General features: G+C 38.0%; 1 protein-coding gene across 1 annotated transcript; it reads right to left on the bottom strand.

Moving 5' to 3' along the window:
- Positions 1 to 2,312: 2,312 nt before the first annotated feature.
- On the bottom strand, positions 2,313 to 10,788 carry dennd1c (DENN domain containing 1C). The gene is made up of 22 exons (XM_085913044.1): positions 10,667 to 10,788; positions 10,374 to 10,438; positions 9,838 to 9,881; positions 9,692 to 9,741; positions 8,902 to 9,021; positions 8,774 to 8,843; positions 8,619 to 8,699; positions 8,067 to 8,117; positions 7,776 to 7,886; positions 7,604 to 7,704; positions 7,457 to 7,502; positions 7,292 to 7,393; positions 6,737 to 6,862; positions 6,367 to 6,468; positions 5,476 to 5,563; positions 5,354 to 5,394; positions 5,148 to 5,201; positions 5,038 to 5,085; positions 4,847 to 4,954; positions 4,482 to 4,561; positions 3,928 to 4,126; positions 2,313 to 3,649 (listed from the first exon to the last, which is right to left on the bottom strand). The coding sequence occupies exons 1-22, from the start codon at positions 10,681 to 10,683 to the stop codon at positions 2,915 to 2,917; spliced, it is 2,439 nt and encodes an 812-aa protein (XP_085769170.1). The 5' UTR covers positions 10,684 to 10,788; the 3' UTR covers positions 2,313 to 2,914.
- Between the last annotated feature and the right edge of the window lie 7,144 nt (positions 10,789 to 17,932).

Genomic DNA, 17,932 nt, shown 5'->3' with positions numbered 1-17,932 from the left:
AACACTCTCTATTCTACACAATAGTGTGTTATTTTTTTGGGTACAGCCATTTACTGAAATAAAATGTTCACTTTTTTGAGCCACCTGGGTCAATATATCTTTTGAACATGCCCAAGCACAAAAGGTTAAAATTGTGTAATCCCTGACAAACAGTTTTTGGTGTTTCAGCAACTGGGGGATTTTCACAGATGACAAATATGTGCTTGGCAAAGAGAGATGGCTATCGATCTGTTTCCAAAAGAGTGGCTTTACTCATCAATTGGGTCTTTTATTTATCATGGTTAACTTTTGAATTAAAATGTATTTAAATACTCATTCTGGTATTTCGAATTAAAATGTATTTAAATGCTGATTTTGGTGTATATCTGATATAAAGTGAACACAATGTAATAACCAAATTGACACATAAATTTACTCATTCTTCATGCACTTTAATCAAACTATCACACATAAAATTGGCAGAGAAAAGCAATCATTTGGAAAAATTAAGAATGATGGCTTTGACCTTTTTCTGTCCATCTAATTTATCTGGAACTTGACAAGAACAGTCGATAGTTTTCCCATCCCTCCCAACACTGTCACTCAGCGGTGAAGAGGAGACTAAACCACTTTCATGTACCACCCATTTTGCCGCCCCCACGTGACAAAAAAAAAAAAAAAATGCCGCCCTGGGCAGCCCGCATGGGCAACCGTGCCAAAAACCGCTTCTTGAAATATATGCTCTTCTTGGATGCACAATTATAGCTTCTGGTGAGCAATGGCTGCTATCCTGTAGTTCACACTGTTGTTGCTTCTATAAATGATTGAGCACAACTAAACGTACACATATATTTAGAGAAATGAATCAAGGGCCACGTCTACAGTGGGTGAGGGCCGCATATGGCCCTCGGACCGCCAGTTGCTTACAGAGCTTCAATAATATGTTGCTCGTCAGAAAACTTGCTACAACTTGCTCGTTTACCAAATAAATACTTATCTTTGTATTCAGACGTAATTGCACTATTTAAAACCGTTTTCATGAAAAACAAACGTCTAAAATAAACATTTGTCCGTCTCGTTAACTGAGAATGATTCTGATTGGCCGATGTGTCACATGACCTGCTTTAGTTCAGGCAGGTAAAGGTAGTGTCACCGAGTTTCGTTGTGCCGAGGGCACGTCGCTGTCGCCCTGAATCTTCCGTGTGGGCTTTAAACTGGGACTTCCACGAACGGTGAGTGTCATTTAACCAGCACACGGATCCATCTTGGGCAGGTCATTCGCTTTCAAATGACGTGGTAGCTCTAAATGTTGACTGCAAGTAAAGAAGCCGTGTTAGTCTTGCGACTGGCTCCCAGTAGTCAGCTGAGCGAACAGGTGGAGCAGGACGGGCTGCATTCCTGCCTGGTTTGCAGAGCCGCATCCCGATCGACCTGTCAACACTGTTATAAACCTATATAATCTGGTGGGAAGGGAAGTAACCAATAACAAATACTATATATGCCACTGAACCTATGTTCATCTGTCAGGAACCTACTAAAGTTGATTTTTTTTTTTTAAACGAGTTTTTTTTTAACTGTATCACCTGATGTGAAAAATTTGTACCGCTCCTATCTCAGATGCATTTTGAAATGTTGTCCAAAAAAAGAAAAGAAAACTGTGTGGAGGAATGCATTATGATGCAAAGGGACCTTTAACAACAAATACAGAAAATAATAATAATTAAAAAAAACAGTAATCTGACTAATTGTGGCTTTTTTTCAGATGATCTATTTTTATACTTGTTTGTTCCAATGTAAGGTCCAAGAACACCCCAGACCTTCTTTCCTTTTGTCTGGGAGATAAAACATTGTCACATTGTCCAATACGTGTGTGTTTCTTTGACCCATAATTACCCACTGAAGTTTCTTGGATCAACATACACTAGCGAGATGTGATATTCTGGTATTCGTTTGACAAGTCACAAATACCCCCCCAAAAATCTCCTGCTTAGATGTGGATTAAAATTTATGGATTAAAGAATATTTGACAAATTGCCTATGCTGTTTTGCTTATTTCATTTTGTCAAAACTTTCAGAACCTCTTCACAGCTGTCCGTCAGCATGAAAATGCAAGGAACCTTCCCATCCTCGGTGTCAGCGCTCGTCTCCACCGTGGTTCTTCTCCTTGGCTTGACTCTGCTACTTTTGATGTGCGTTCTAAAGAAAAAGAGAAGAATGGAAGGAACCTACCGTCCCAGCGCAGAAGAGAAGAAACAGATCGGAGCAGCTGGATCCGAAAAGAACGGTCTGCCTTTCCCTTTACCCAAAGCAGAACGCCTCATATGATGATTACACCAAGTTACTCCATTACTGACCCTTTTTCAACTGTTAGAATTTATTTGCCCACACACTCCTAGTGATAATCAATTCTTGAGTTTTGCATCGCAAAACCTCTGACACGCCACACAATTCTTTTTTCCACCTCTATTTATTCACTCATTGGACAAAACAGACTTTCAAATCTGTCACCAGTTGTGCTGCGTGAAAAGGGGAATGCAAGTCATTACGTGACATTTGATTTGAGTTTTGCTCCATTCTTCAGTCCGTCATGCAAAGTTGTCTTCAGTCTGCCACGTGAAAGACTTGAACTGAATTTTGCCTTCTTTTTGAACAGATGTTTGTTGTTTTTTTACCAAACTCTGCATTGTCTTGTCTATTTATATATACTTGACTATATGTATATATATATATGTATGAAGTACGTATTACACTCATGAAGGATTTTTATTGACACTGACAATAACTGAGATGCACTTTTATTATGCTCACTTTTGTTATTAAAAATAATGTGTACTGTACATGAATAAAGAATATATGCATGCCACTCATTACCTAGGCACGATCCAAAGTTTCTCAAACAATACACTGAGGTATAGTTTTTATTTTATTTATTTATTTAAGCGGAACCAAAGTCTTTCTCCCATTCAGCCAGTGCGGTCGCTTCAAACATCTTTTTGAGTTGTGACACTTTGACAGTGTTCGGGCCGCCCTGCTCATGCTTGATGGTACTGTGAGAATCTGAATGGGTGCTTGTATTATACGACTGACATGTTTGAACATTGTCACTGCTGTTTCCTGCGCTGTCTTTCTTGGACAAGGCCTTATTCCTTGATTCCTCCAAGAAGCCTTCGCTGGACAGATGACATCCAAGTCCCGCCTTTTTACTTTTCTCCACCGGGTTTCGACTTTTCTTTTCTGTTGCATCCTCCTCTATTTCAGCTGTTTTCTTTTCGCCACATTTCTTCTCATTCTGTCTCAAATTTGCGCCATTTTCTGTCTTTTTCTGCGCTTCGTCCTCAAGCCGCTTAGCTATTTCCTCCTCAGTGCCCTGTTTTGAAGTCACTTTTCTTCCCAATATTTCTGCCTCAAACTTTACTTCCTTTGAACTAGTTTGGTTGTGGAATTCTATTTTATGGGTCACATTTATCGCTGGCTTACTGTTCTCTTGTGGATCTCCAACGCTTCTCAGCACCTCTTCTTGTTCTGCTGAAGCATTGTCAAGGCTCAACCAATCTGTGATCTCAGTCAATGTATGCACCTCTTCTGACTGTTCCGGATTCCAGCTGTGGAGGCTGCCACTGCCGCTGGTGCACAGAGAAAGGTTCTCCTGGCTGGGATTAACTTGGCTAAACTAAACACAGAATAGTTATCAAAGTTACCAACACTAAATGGAAAAAAAAAATGCAATTGGAAAACATGGACTCTTAGTTTACTGACTTGTGAATAATTTAATTTGATAATAATTGTGCTGCAGTGTACCACATGGTGGTGAGAATGTTCAAATTTTACTCAAGTGAAAAGCCTTGACGATTATAGTGAACTATCGATTAAGCAGTATGATGAACCTCTTCATTGTTACTATCCGCAGTACATGTGATGTTATTTAATGTGTTAGTTTGATCTTCTTACCTTTGTAATATAGTCCTGACAGTCCGGTCCAAACAGATCCAGGCTGCGTGTGCCATATAGCTGTCCCCGCTCATGTGAGCTGCGTGTGCTGAGTGTGTCAAAAATCTCGCTTAGAAGATCCATTTCCTCTAGATCACACAGCAATTCTTCTTCCTTCTCTTCATCTTTCTCAAGCTCTTCCCTTGGCCCAGACATTGCCCTTATTGATACACAGGGTCAAATAAGAATATATACATAAGCTTAATGTGTGCTTAGGGTTACTTCAGGGATACTTCAAGTCATCTGGTAAAACTTGTTACATTATTTTCAGAATGTGTCTTAAATTTCTGTCCATTTAGCCAGAAGATTTTTTTGTGAAATGAGAGCCACTGACGTTGAACCTTTGGGAGGGCTTGATGGCTCAGACTTACTTTCATTTAGTTTTAGTTCATCCCAAAGATGAAATTGAACTCAAGACTGTATCCAAAGGAAAACGATACCCAAAATATCTTGGTAAACTAAATTGTTAATTGGTAAACAATTAACTGGTCTTTCTATTTGTTTATGTCTCTCACCCATTCCATGCATCTCCAGCTGCCTTGGCTCCCTGACCTCGAGTGACACCAAGTTTGGAACCAGGTCGATGAGGACGTGACTGATATACAAAGTGGAAGTAAAAAAATCACCAGCAGCAAACAAAAAGGAATTAATGGACAAGTAGCATTGGATGTTGCACTTTACTTTTCTCTTATGCAACTGTCAAGTTTGGAAAACGATTCATTCATTCATTCGTTCGTTTCTTTCGTTTGTTTGTTCGTTCATTCATTTGATACAATTGAAAACAAAGAGCACACTAATCAAGATGGACATCAAGGATTTCTAATAAATGCTCAATTGGCGTTTTGAGAGGCGTTGATGGACGCAATTTTTTGTTTGTTACCGTTGCAAAGTGTTGCGTATTTGGCAGGCCATTCTGCAGGCAGTCGGACTGAGCGTAACGATGTGACAAGGATCCACCTCTCTGAATGGCTTGTGTTTGGTTGAAGGCCTGCCATCCACACACACACTTGTTGGTGGGGCTACAAACATTCACCATATATGAGCATTACTGCAACCATGACACTAACTCACCTTAGTTTTTGACCTGCTTTTTAAACCTGAACTTGTGATGCCTGTCGCCTGAGAAAGTCATTCATGTTTAGCAGACAGTTAACAATTAACACTCCTCAGCTTGCACTCACCAGAATGTTATTTGTTTTGGACTTCATGTTGAGGATCAGCGCTCCTCCCCCTCTCTGTCAAAGGTACAACGGTATAATAATAATAATAATAATAATAATAATACATTTTATTTGTATGCCGCCTTTCACAGCACTCAAGGTTGCCGAACACACATAAAATAGACACAATTAAAATACATTTATTTTTGTTGTTGTGACTAACTTACCTTTAAATGATCAACTAGTTGTATGTAAGATTTACTGTTTCCTGTAAAAAGACAAAAGTTCAACAAGTGACAGATTCCTCCATCCACACTTTTTTCCCCCCTCTACAGCATATTGTACATACCTGTTGTTTCACATTCAAGGATTTCTTCTTCAAAGCTGTCCAGTGGTACTTTCCCTGTGTTCAGAATATCCAGGCGTTCATCAATAAACTGAAAATATTTCACAAGTTACTAAATATACGAATATCATAGACTACATTATTTCAGGAATGGCTCATATTTTCAAATTTAAATGGGGCCTTACTGTCTGGTGCACCTGTTCACCAGAATCAATATGTAAGATATTACCATAGTGGTGTTCAATATTTACTGATACCTATGAGGTGCATCATTCCTATTGTCCTGTTAAGTAAACACCTCACCTAAATCAAGAGTAGCGTTGAGTCGTAATAGCTAACAGTAATAAACTTCACTGTATATACTACCTTTCAAAAGTTTGGGGTCGTCTAGACGATTTAGTGTTTTCCATGAAAACTAATGTAATGGCACAAGGATTTTCAAGGGTTTTCTAATCAACCATTACCATTCTAACACAATTAGTGAACTCAATGGAAATGGGCCTTGATACATCGATGTAGAAAAATAGAGAGATTTCATCTAAAAGAAAATTCTCATCATTAGGATCGCTGGTGAGCTGAATCCTATTCCAGCAACCTGGACTGGTCTCCAATCAACCGCTGTGTACAGTGAGAAAAACAACCTTTCACACTCACATTCACACAATTTAGATTTTTAGTCAGAGTACTCTCAGAAATCCAAAACCTCTTGTATGTTAGGCAGAAGTGCACTAGTCCACCGTGCTGTCCATGAATGAAATACAAAAAAGTATAGAAATCATACTTACATTATGATTCTAGAACACTAGAGGTGAGGGTATTTAAGTATTTACAGTACAGTTAAATATTTTTGTCCAGTAGAGAGCAGCAGACACTTAGAGGAGCCAAGTACCGTACCTGTTTGAAGAACTGCAAATGGATGGCACTCTGAAGAAACTTCCTCATACTGGATGATTTATGATCTAGAAACAAATCTTTACTGAAGCATACGCCACCTCTCTGCAAAATTACAGGAATGTTTACAATATATTATTATTATTATTATTAATAATATTATTATTTGTAATATGTGCATGAAAATATACAAGAATAAGAAATCAAATTTCACCTCAAACAGAAAAATGCATTTTTTAAGATACATAAAAAAAAAAAAATCAGAAGTACAGTCATGTAAAAGTAAAAAACTAGAACCAGAACCATAAAGAAAATTATGAAGCATGAAAACATTACTGTGCACTTTCAGGCCATATGATGACAAAGCACCGACCTTATGATTTTGCAGAGCATCCTTGTATCCTCCAAACAAGACAGACTGGGCCTTGAGAAAGGCCCGTGAGACACCACAGCCAGCAGAAACCACCTGGTTCTTCAAACATACTTTTAGTTCAGACCTCTGGGGACAGATAGACTTTACTTTTAGAAGTGGTGACAATAAGGCTCGTACAGTGGAAGTAATCCACACACTCTTGTTCAAATACCAGGTGATTGAGACACAATAAAAGTCCAATATATTTCATTTCAAAAACCTTTACACGTCTCATAATCTCTTTTCTCAAATGAATATTTTAACGTCAAGCTCAAGTGCTTTCACTTGACAGGAAAAAGGAAATACAAATAAAAACAACAGCCCTCACTGTTCCAGTACTTTTGGATGTGAGTGTATACATTTATCTTGTTCAGGGGCTGAAGGGGGCTTGTGAAGCAAGCATTGAGTAGGACGAATGGGAAATGAGCCCATACTATCTGAAGCATCATTTTTCACCACTATGGATGCAGGCACCATTTAAATAAATACTGCACATTCACATAAACGATATATTACCACTTGTGAAGGTATTTTCTTCAGGTCATTGAAGGGGGTTTCCAATGTGTTTGCATCCACATTCAAAATGACAACTCCTTCCAATCCTTGGCTCCTCACCTTCTGCCAAACCCAAACCATTATTAGGTGGGCATGTTCAGAGATTTGTGAATTTCAATTTCTTACCTCAGATAGACTGCTGTGAACTCCAATAAGATACGGCATAGGTGCGCTGTAACAAGACATGCCGGATCAGATGTGACGCATGGAAACACAGATGACAGACTGATAATAATTGTTTATTGTTTATTATCTAGCCCCACTATTGCTTACCAACAATAGTCCAAAAGGTGAGGTGGCAGGACTGGGATGAAGATGTGTTGCCAGTGCATTGGATATAAAAGAGCCTCAAGTGCGTGGACACAAGATGTCAGCTACAAACACAGTAGCCACATAATATGAATGGTTATCAAATGTTATTCAAAACAATGAAAGAAATACATACGATGCTGAGTTTGCCAGCAAATATGATGATGCGTCTTTCAAATAACATGCTGGCGTAGAGCTGCAGAAGGTTCGTCACATCTACGGACACCACCAGCTCTGTTAAGTTCCTCTGGTGCACACACACGCACACACACACACACACACACACACACACACACACACACACACACACACACACACACACACACACACACACACACACACACACACACACACACACACACAAACACACACAGCAGCGTTGTTAGTAAGTAAAACTTGGGATACTAGGTTTGATCCTACTACTCACATTTTCGGGAATAGAGGGGAGACCGAGATCCGGAGCCATGAAGTATGGAACCTTATCAAAAGGATTCAATATGATTATTTGGGGAAATGACACTGGTCAGGAGCAAATATAACCAGAGACGCTGTTAAGTAGCCATAAAAGTGTTTTTGACACTGATTTAAAAAAAAAAACTTCATTTTTTTTAACTTTTATTTTTATTTTTGTGATTAAGTTCAACCCGTAAAAGCTTGTGCAATACAGATTTTACCATGCGTTGTAAAGTATAAGAGGAATCTCTATTTTTCACAATTTTGAATGTACTTGTTGGAGATTTGTTTTTTTGCTTATTCAAAATTGGTAGGATTGTTAAAAACACTTTTCTCTGCAGTGTGTCAAATTTCTAAGATATTTCAGAGGGATTTCAATTGTTACTCTCCGCTATTATTGCTTGTGACATCATCATGAACTGTCAGTGGACTCACCACCTTTTGTCCCTCTGGCAGGCCCAATATTATTAAATTCACAAATATCTATTGCTACTGTACATACATGGGAATATAATTGGAGATTTACCATCTGCAGTGTGATAGATCCGGCTGTCAATGGTATGGGTTGGTTGTAGAGTGCAGTCAGCATCACTTTCATCTCATTGGTCTATTAAGCAGATCAAAGTGCTAAGTCTAATATTTGTTTGGAACATATGAGCCTGGACGCCATTAAAAACTCACCTGCCCCTTACTGATGTATAGAGCTAGGGTATTGAGAACTTTGTAAAAGACCTCGAACCAGGGAAGGTAACTGTGAAAACATCGAATCATTTAACCTGCCTTAAGCATTTTCCCTGACATGGACATACCTGAGGATGCAAAGACACGTCTGAGCACTGTTGCTGAGGCGACAGAAGCCAAAGCGTTGGCAGCCCTCAATATCAGTCAGAACAAAAGTAAAGTGCTGCACAGCCACTTCTTCTCTCATCCTGAATGAAAGATGTTATTGTAAAGAGAGTGCAATAACTGGAAAAACTAGAATGTTGCCAAAGGTGAAAAAAAAAAAAAAAAAAAAAAAGCCGGACATTTGTTTGCCATACAAAATTGTGACGAGATGCAGCTTCTGCTTTTAGTGTGTAGTCTGACAAGAAAAGTGTTGTAAATGACAATGAAGGGAGATATATTGCATGAGGTCCAGCCTAGGTAAAAAAAATATAGTTATCTCTTATGTTCATTCCAAAAATTCTAAAACTCAACAAAATATCTCCGCCCCTCTCTCACCTGAACCGAAGAACCTCTTACAGTCACATTTGGTATGTGAGTTTTTTTTGGGTGCCATGTGAGAAAGTTTTTGAGTGTTTGTGAGAGGTTTTGCTTTTGCTTGTTGTATGAGTTTTTGTTGTGTTATTGAGAGTGTTGAACGGTAAGTGATTTTTTTTTTGCTTGGTAGGAGTGAGAGTTTGTAAGTGTGAGGCCACACAAAAGGGAGCCCTGCTAACCACCGGTAAAGGTTCAAACAAACAAAACCATAAAATAGAAATTCAATAGGTGAAAAGACAAATCAAATGGTGAAAAAAAGGAAAAAAAAATGTATATTGTTTGTGTGTCTTAGTTGTCCTGCTCACTAAAAACAATATAATATAATGATAGAAAACTCACCTTTGTATATCGTATGGGAAACAGAATCTGGTTAAGGTTTGACAAGACTCCTACAAAGCAGATTATTAGTTTTGTGCGCTAGATGCAACATGTAAATGGAAACATGGCATACTTTCATAAACAAATGCAAACCAGGATGTATGTACCTCATCTTTGAAGTCATCTGGGAACTGAAGACGTACACCCGGATCTGCAGCACACAATTACATATTATAGCACTATAGAGACTGTCAACCATTATGGAGCCAAGGCCAAGTTGTTCACCATCAACTTCTGTATATAAAGCGCCATGACAACTTAAATAAACAGTAGATAGAACCGATTGCAAATAAATGTCGCATGTTAAGGGTCATACTAGGAAACGGATTGCATTCATGTTGCTTTCTAGTTCAAAGCAACAGGACAAGCGATGCGGTTGTCAAACCACAGAACAGGAAATACCCATAGTTACAGATTGTACTTGTTACCATCCATTTCGGGCAGTTGTTTTGGCTTAGATGACATTTAGCAGCATATATAGCCACTGTCCTCTATCTTGTAGGAAGATAGAATGAATGCTATAGACAAAGAAACTTTTGTGAGGAACGCTTCCATTACTTCATTTGGGAGATTCTGTTGATAGTAATGGACAGTAATGGAAACGCTCACAGGCCTTGTTGTAAGGTAGTGACAAGAACCTGACCTTCATCTCTGGCTATAGGACATGATGCTTCAAAGAATACGATGAAGGCTCGCTCAGGATTTTGTCTGTGAAAACAAAGTCAGACGAGAACCTGTCACATTTGACAGCGGAATGTCAAACAGTAACCCTAACAAACACCAAAAAGATGTAAGGCTTTCTGTGAGAAGCACATTCTGTTTTCGTTTGAGTTGACTCGACGTTATAGTCATGCAATGTTCTCACAGATCTGAGAGGAAGTGAGAAACAAGACAGCAAGAATAGAAGTTTTCTCTTGATAATTGATAATAACGTACCTGATTCTGGAGCCCATGCTGTCTGAATGCCACTGTGTCCATGTGTTGGTCCCGAAGGGGCAAGATCCTCAGCAGGTTGCCATTCAGGAAGAGGGAAGTAGCAGCAGTCTGCTACAACCACTGCTGTCTGCGTGTGACTGAGAACTTCCTGCTTTATGTCACTTTTGTGTCATCATGTGTGCATGTCACAAATTCAAAACTTCTATATGCACTTGCCACCAAAATCATATCTTTAGTTATGATGTACTATTTATACATATACAAGCACACACACACACACCATGATCACATTTTAAATTGTGACCAATTTAAGCATCGAGTGGAACCACAGTTTCTTTATTTTCTGCTCTATTTTATTCACCTGGCCAGGGATGAGCCCGAATGTTTGTATCATCGCTTTAATTTTGTTACATAAGAAAAAAACAAAAAAAAACAAGAGAAGTTGTCTTTTTTTTTTCCCCTGACAAAGCTGTGGGTGATGTGGAAATGACTTGCTGAATGAAGAACTACCATCACTTTGCTTACCAATACATTTATTGAAGTCAAATACCAAATGACACAAATGAATACACTGCATATGGCAGAAATGTAAAACTGTATAGTGAACAAAAGAAACATGAACAAAACGTTGATGAGTCTGACAGACCTCCACTGTTGTTAGGTAGAGACCAGTGAACCCACTGATGACTGAAAGAATTGGGTAAAGGTCTACAGTCGATAATGGAGAGAAGAGGCAGGAGTGATCGTGCAGATAATGCAGAGGTTAAAGGAAACGCAACCAGGCAGTGAATTGTGGAAAGTCTTAGGCCATCTCCTCCTCTTCAAAATCTCACTCCTCAACAGTGGCTTCCTGGTATTGCTGGTACTCCGACACCAAATCATTCATGTTACTTTCCGCCTCAGTGAACTCCATTTCATCCATGCCCTCGCCCACGTACCAGTGGAGCAAAGCCTTTTGGTGGAACATAGCAGTGAACTGCTCAGAAATGTTCTTGATCCAGTGGTGTCAATGCCACGCTCGTCACTGATCAGCTAAATTCTTGGGGGTTCACATTATTTGAACAACTGAGAAAATTGGAAAAACAATTCTTTCTTGGAGATGCTTTGCCAGACTTTTACTACAGGTTCCTTCAGCGGCTGCTTGTTTGTGAGTCTTCCCACCTTCATTTCATCAATGTTTTCTCAAGTTAGGTCTTTGATGTCTGCACTAAAATATTTTTATTTTTTTTCCCAAATTGCTTTTGTTGTTTCTCGTCACTCACTACCTGCAGCAGTTGCAATCGGGTAGTTCACAAACCTGCTTGCTTTTTAAAGTGACTGGTAGACATTTCCTATCTCTTTTTTTTTTTTCTTTCTGATTTGCAAATGAATGCAAAACCTAATGTTGTGGCAAAAGTGAGGAACACGTCTTCATTCAGTGACTGATTAACTGAATGTGAATCTGTGTGGCCACATACAATTCATCAAAACAACAAATACAGCATGACATCTTAATGGACAAACATATTACCCCCTTTAGCACACAAAGGCGACCCCCACCCCCCCCTACACACACACACACACACACACACACACACACACACACACACACACACACACACACACACACACACACTGAATTTAGCTGAGCTCTGAAAAGCTGCTTTGGATATTAATTCATGAATCATGAGATGTTGGTGTTTTTACACTTAGGTCCCTAAAGTACAATTGGTCACCCGGTGTTGCCATTTTAGATGGAGACATTGTGCCAGCTCGTAGCTAGAACTGAATTCTAGAGCTTATAGTCCGTACAAAATACTAAATCTGGATCCAATGTTAATGGAACATATACGCAAACCGCATGGGCACCATGAGCTCATGGCAGCAGGAAAAAAGGCTTAGTGTAACATGTAACAATTACACCCAGTAGAAGAATCCAAACCGACATGCTGCGTGTTATTTGAATAAGTCGACATCATTTTGGGGGAGACGGCTCATCTTCATAACCTGTTTCAGTGCCGCTGCAAAAAAGAAGAAAAACAAGGGGTGTATTGATTATAGTTAAGATTTTATCGTTTTGACTTTTTATCTTTCTTTTAATTCAGTTTTATTTTGTTTTGTTCAAAGGACAGTATTTATTTCCCAATGGCGGTGGAGGTACGTCTGATTGGTTTACCGCCCCGATCAAAACATAATGTCCTCTGATTGGTTCATCAGATCCTTGTATATTACATCTCTGTGTGGTGGAAGCCACACAAAACAATGGCGGCGAAGGTACATACTCCTCTAGGTGACACGTCTTGTCCTGTGATTGTTTTTTTTTGTCCCCCATCTACATGGCGGAAGCCACACAAAACAATGGCAACGAAGGTACGTACTCCTCTATGTGTTATTTCTAGTCCTCTGACTGTTTTTTTTTTTTGTCCCCATCTACATCCACGCCTGTATATTACGGAATCCACACAAAACAAATTTACAGATTTTTTTAATTTGATTCACACGCAAGATGCACCTTCTTAAAATACACACCTTCTTCTTTTTGTTGTTGTTGAGAAAATCAGAGGCGTTTATGTGCGCCCTATAGTTGTAAAATTACGGTATCAAGAGTTCTCAAATGACTGATTGACCTTCCCTTTTCTGTAGACAGCAATACATTTCAAATGAAGCCCATTTTCACTGTGATAAAACCTATATTATTTAGTTTGAGCAAATTTTGTTTTACTACTTTCATTTAACTTTTTTGTTACCAATAAAAACCTTGTCTCTCAATCAGCAAACATGACATGGAGACGTGTACAACACTTTGGATTATGATGCCACACTCTTTGATCCCGTGAGGGATATTTAAAATACTCTATCTTATAATTTAAACATCTTTTCACGTACTTTTCAACTACCAAACATCATTTGGAGGGCTTAGAAATACAGCAGTAACATTCACTTATAACCAGCTGCCACAGATTTAGAAACACTTAACAAAAACAATAACAAAAAACTTAAAAAAAACAAAAAACTTAACAACAAAAAAGAAACACTTTGCCCCAGTGTTGACCTATGTAACATTTGTGTTCAAAAACTAGAAAACAACAGAAAAGAGATCATTATTAGTTTCATTAGCATACCTTTGCTCCAATTTGATTCCCACATCGGCCGGCTTGCAAGTGAACAATCTCATGCATCTTGCTGTGTTGTGTGCTGCATCAACCACGAGCTGCAGTTAAGTAACACTAGTGTGTGCTGTGGTAGTTCTCAGCTTTTGCCCATCCTGCTCTACTTTCCCACTTCCTGGAAGTGCCCTTCTTTGAAATGACAAACTGAAATGTTGAGATTTTTTTCAATTCATTTGAACAGCCATTTTTATTCTTTGGCCTTTGACTGACTCAACTGTTACCATTATATAAATATGTATTTTCATTTGTGTTTCAATTGACTGTTTTCACTCTCTTTGTGGTTGTCCTATTGCTATATGTGAAGCTGCAGCTGTTGTGAAATGCAGTCAAGAAATAAACTTGTATTGTTTTGTTTTATTAATTTGTCTTGTTTTCTTTTGTTTTCAACTTATCCAAGCCTACGTAGATAGAGACCACACACACACACACAAACACACACACACACACACACACACACACACACACACACACACACACACACACACACACACACACACACACACACACACACACACACAAAGAGATTGAAATAAGCATTAAGAGTTGTTGAATTAAGAATAAGACTCTATAAGGAGAAAATGAAACACTTTCCCTGAATGGCTGAAGGGGATGAGTTAACCCTGTAGTTATTAAGTTGTGATTTATTCATACAGTATCATTAAAGCCAGGGTGGGTTTTATTGGAGTAATTTAGAGTTCTTGAAGTTCAGAACCTACGACTTTAGATGAAAGCCATTAAAAGAGTCTTGTCGTTCATGGAGCCCGAAAGGGTTATCAGAATTGAATTTGACTCTGCAGGTTGTTGACAATTTCATACAACAGCGTTGTGTTTTACCTATAAAAGAAAAGTTCCAAGACCATGTGTCGTAAAATATATTTCAAACAGTAGTTTATCTTTTCCCCTGCAGTCTAATGCAGCAGCCATTCAGAAAAAGCACTGTAAACAAAAGTTGTTTTCATTGCAAAGTATAACTTGGACTTTTAAGACAACTTTTTGTCATTGAAGTAGTATATAGTTGTTGTATGCATTTCAAGAAGTTTTAATCTATTTGTATTTTTTATTTGATCCTTTGTGTGTGGCACAAATCTTATTTCATAGCACCAATATGTGCAATAACTTCCTGTATGTCAATATTTATGTTTTTATTGATTCATTTGAGGTTGCTTCCTTCATATTTTTGATATAGTTCAACTTTATATGATTAAGCCACCAGGTTCAAACATGAACTCTGCCCCTAAAGAGTGTTTAAGCTACTCTTGTGCAAGCCAATTGAAATTAGTATGTCGGCATGGCCCTTGATAGGCATTTCTGTTTCTCACGTGGAACATACTTGACAATGACAATTTGACTTTTTAATTGCTTGTGTGCATAATGTTTGGTCTGTGGAGTGTGTTCTACCCAGCCATCAAACATCTAGTTACAAATACATACTACATACAGAATAAATCTTTGATTAGCTGCCTACCGCCAGTCTGAAGCAAACATTAGATCATACACAAGCATGTTAAAGGCCAAATGTAAGTACAGCTGCAGTGTTAGCACAGAAAAGCACTATTTTCTGATAATTGGCCCACTTGAATGCTCAGGCGAAGTTGTCGACATAGGGATGGAGGGTCTTTTGTAGCAGACGCAGCAGCGGTGGTATTTTGCATCTGGTAATGTGCCTGTGACATTTTCTACATGCGTGAGTCTACACACTAATTGAATAATTTGGTGGCTTAATGCTGAAGCACTCTCTTAACAGGTGAAAATACAAATAATGTTTTTACTTCACCTTTACGGGCTTCACTTTTCTGCCCAGACTCTGTGCTATTTAATAAAAAGTAGCTGCCCAAGCATTGTGTGCCCTGACAGCCATTAACAGAATTGTCATTTGCATGAATTGTATTTAATGAAAAGTGGCAAATATTTATTTCACACTGGAGGGTTGGGGATCAGTTTGACTGTAATAGAACATTATCATAATTATAGCCATTAGAGAGTTAAACAGTAAACAAGTAAATAGTTGAAATTGCTAAATATATCTCTGGGGTAGGGAGCAGGTAAATTACCTATTCTGTTATGCAGAATATTTGTCGACTTTTGTGGGAATTGGTGTGTACAATGTTGCTCTCTCTTCAGAATAAAAGACATTCAAATACAGAGAATATTCAAAATAAAAATGTTGATGAAAAAAACAACTTGTTCATTACGTTCTTTTCAAATAGGTTTGGCAGCGGATACAGTGTCAAGCAGTGTAGTGATATCGAGCCAAGAGGACACAGAAATGTGTGATCAGGAAAATCAAAACAAACCTGGGAAGAGACATGAACATGTAGAAGCAAGCATTAGAGGGTGTGCTTATACAGCCAGTCTCTGTACTTTATGTGAATTACTCGTGAATAAAAATAGGTTTCAGAGTTAGATTTTTTTCCCATGACATAAATTATTCACAGAAAATCAATAAGGAGCTGACTCCCAGAAACCAGATGCCCGGACAAACAGGTCATTTCACCCGATAAATTATATCTTCTATTTTGGTTGGTTGTTTATTTTTTTTATTTTTTGTCACAATGCAGGATATGGCATTCGAAAAGAAATGGCCACATTATAGATATAAAGACTTATTTGTGGCCACCAATTGCAACATGCGCTTGTTTTTATTATTAGCTGAATGTGTCTCATGCAATATCCTTTTAAACTAGGGGAGTTGTTCACAAAGGCAAAAGCTGGTGGACAGCCCTGATTTACGGCATCAAACAGAAAAATAAATCAGCCAAAATAAAGTGAAAAACATTTATTTTATTGATTTGTTTTTTTTCTGTACTTGTTAGTGATTTATTTTTAAAAAGTAATAAAAAATTCAATTTAAATTCCAATTAGTTATAGTGGTGTCAAAATTACTCGATTAATCAACAACCAACAGGTTATCAAATTAGTCACCTCGAATTTTAAGAAGTAATCTTGAGACATTTTATTAACTTAAGATTGTCCAAGTCTTCTGATTTCAGACTTCCTATGCAATTATTCTCAGATTTATTCAGTCCTTCATAAAAGCAGACGCATTTACCTTGTGAGTTCAATCAAAATGAGACATTTGCAAACTTCTGCTTTTATACTGGAAAACAATAACTATCAATCTTCCTTGTGTGTTATTTCTTGACTGTAGTTTAGTTGTTTTTAATCACTGAATAATACCAAATAAACAAAAATTGGTTGATAAACAATCATTGGAGATAAATGTTTTTTTTTCAATACACTTTAGTGCAAATAGATTTGTATCTGATTATTCAACTAATCAATGTCATTATTACATTTCAGATCAATCAGATACAGTCAATGTAATTATTACATTGATTAGTTGAATAATCAGATACAAATTTATTCGCACTAAAGTGTATGAAAAAAAAACATTTATCTCCAATTATTGTTAGTGGGCCAAATTTAAAATGATGCTCCTTCTTTTACATTAATTGAAACAAAGGCACTGATAATGAAATACTGTATATTGTACAACACCCTCTGATGAGGAGACTTTGATTCTCTCCTCTTTTATCTATAACCACTTCAAACAACAAGGCATGTTATGATTGGATTATTGCCAATGTTTTATGTGACATGTCATGTTGTATTCTATTATATGCTCTGTAAAGCACTTGGTTACAACGACAGCTGTTGTGAAAAGCGCTATATAAATGAAGATGTAATAAAATTGTGGCGCATAAGTTGATTGCTACAACTAAGCACTGCACACACAAGATTTCAGAAAACATTCCGAGGACCTCAATGTTGTGTTTGTTAATTGTTGTGTGTGTGTAGGCTGCAGTGGCTGAGTCTCCATTTGAAACAATGAATGAATGTCAGACCTTCACCAGGATGAATGATTTGACATGCACACAACATACCATCGGAGAGTCGTGCTTCTTCTAGGATTTTGTTGTGCTTAACGATCTGCTAGCACTACCCACTGAACGCCGTACTACCCACATCCTCAAAAATATGGGCCAAGGACACCCATGCAGTCTTGATGGCATAGAGGCCTTTAATCAAGACCTGTTGAATCTATAAAGAACTTGCCTCCCACTGAGACCTAGAAAGCAAAGAGAAGAAAGAAAATGTATTTTCCTGGGCCAAGACT

This window comes from Syngnathus leptorhynchus, chromosome 5, assembly GCF_054491065.1.
Source record: "Syngnathus leptorhynchus isolate UIUO chromosome 5, UIUO_Slep, whole genome shotgun sequence".
Taxonomy (NCBI): domain Eukaryota; kingdom Metazoa; phylum Chordata; class Actinopteri; order Syngnathiformes; family Syngnathidae; genus Syngnathus; species Syngnathus leptorhynchus.
The sequence above is the reverse complement of the archived record's forward strand: the minus strand, read 5'-3'. Positions and strand labels throughout refer to the sequence as shown.

What these genes read in the sequence shown, in the direction of transcription:
- dennd1c (XM_085913044.1), bottom strand. An exon ending in CAGATGACTTCAAAGATGAG is followed by an intron (nt 9,742 to 9,837) that starts GTACATACATCC and finishes TCTGCTTTGTAG; the next exon opens with GAGTCTTGTCAAACCTTAAC. An exon ending in CCTTGAATGTGAAACAACAG is followed by an intron (nt 5,395 to 5,475) that starts GTATGTACAATA and finishes GTCTTTTTACAG; the next exon opens with GAAACAGTAAATCTTACATA.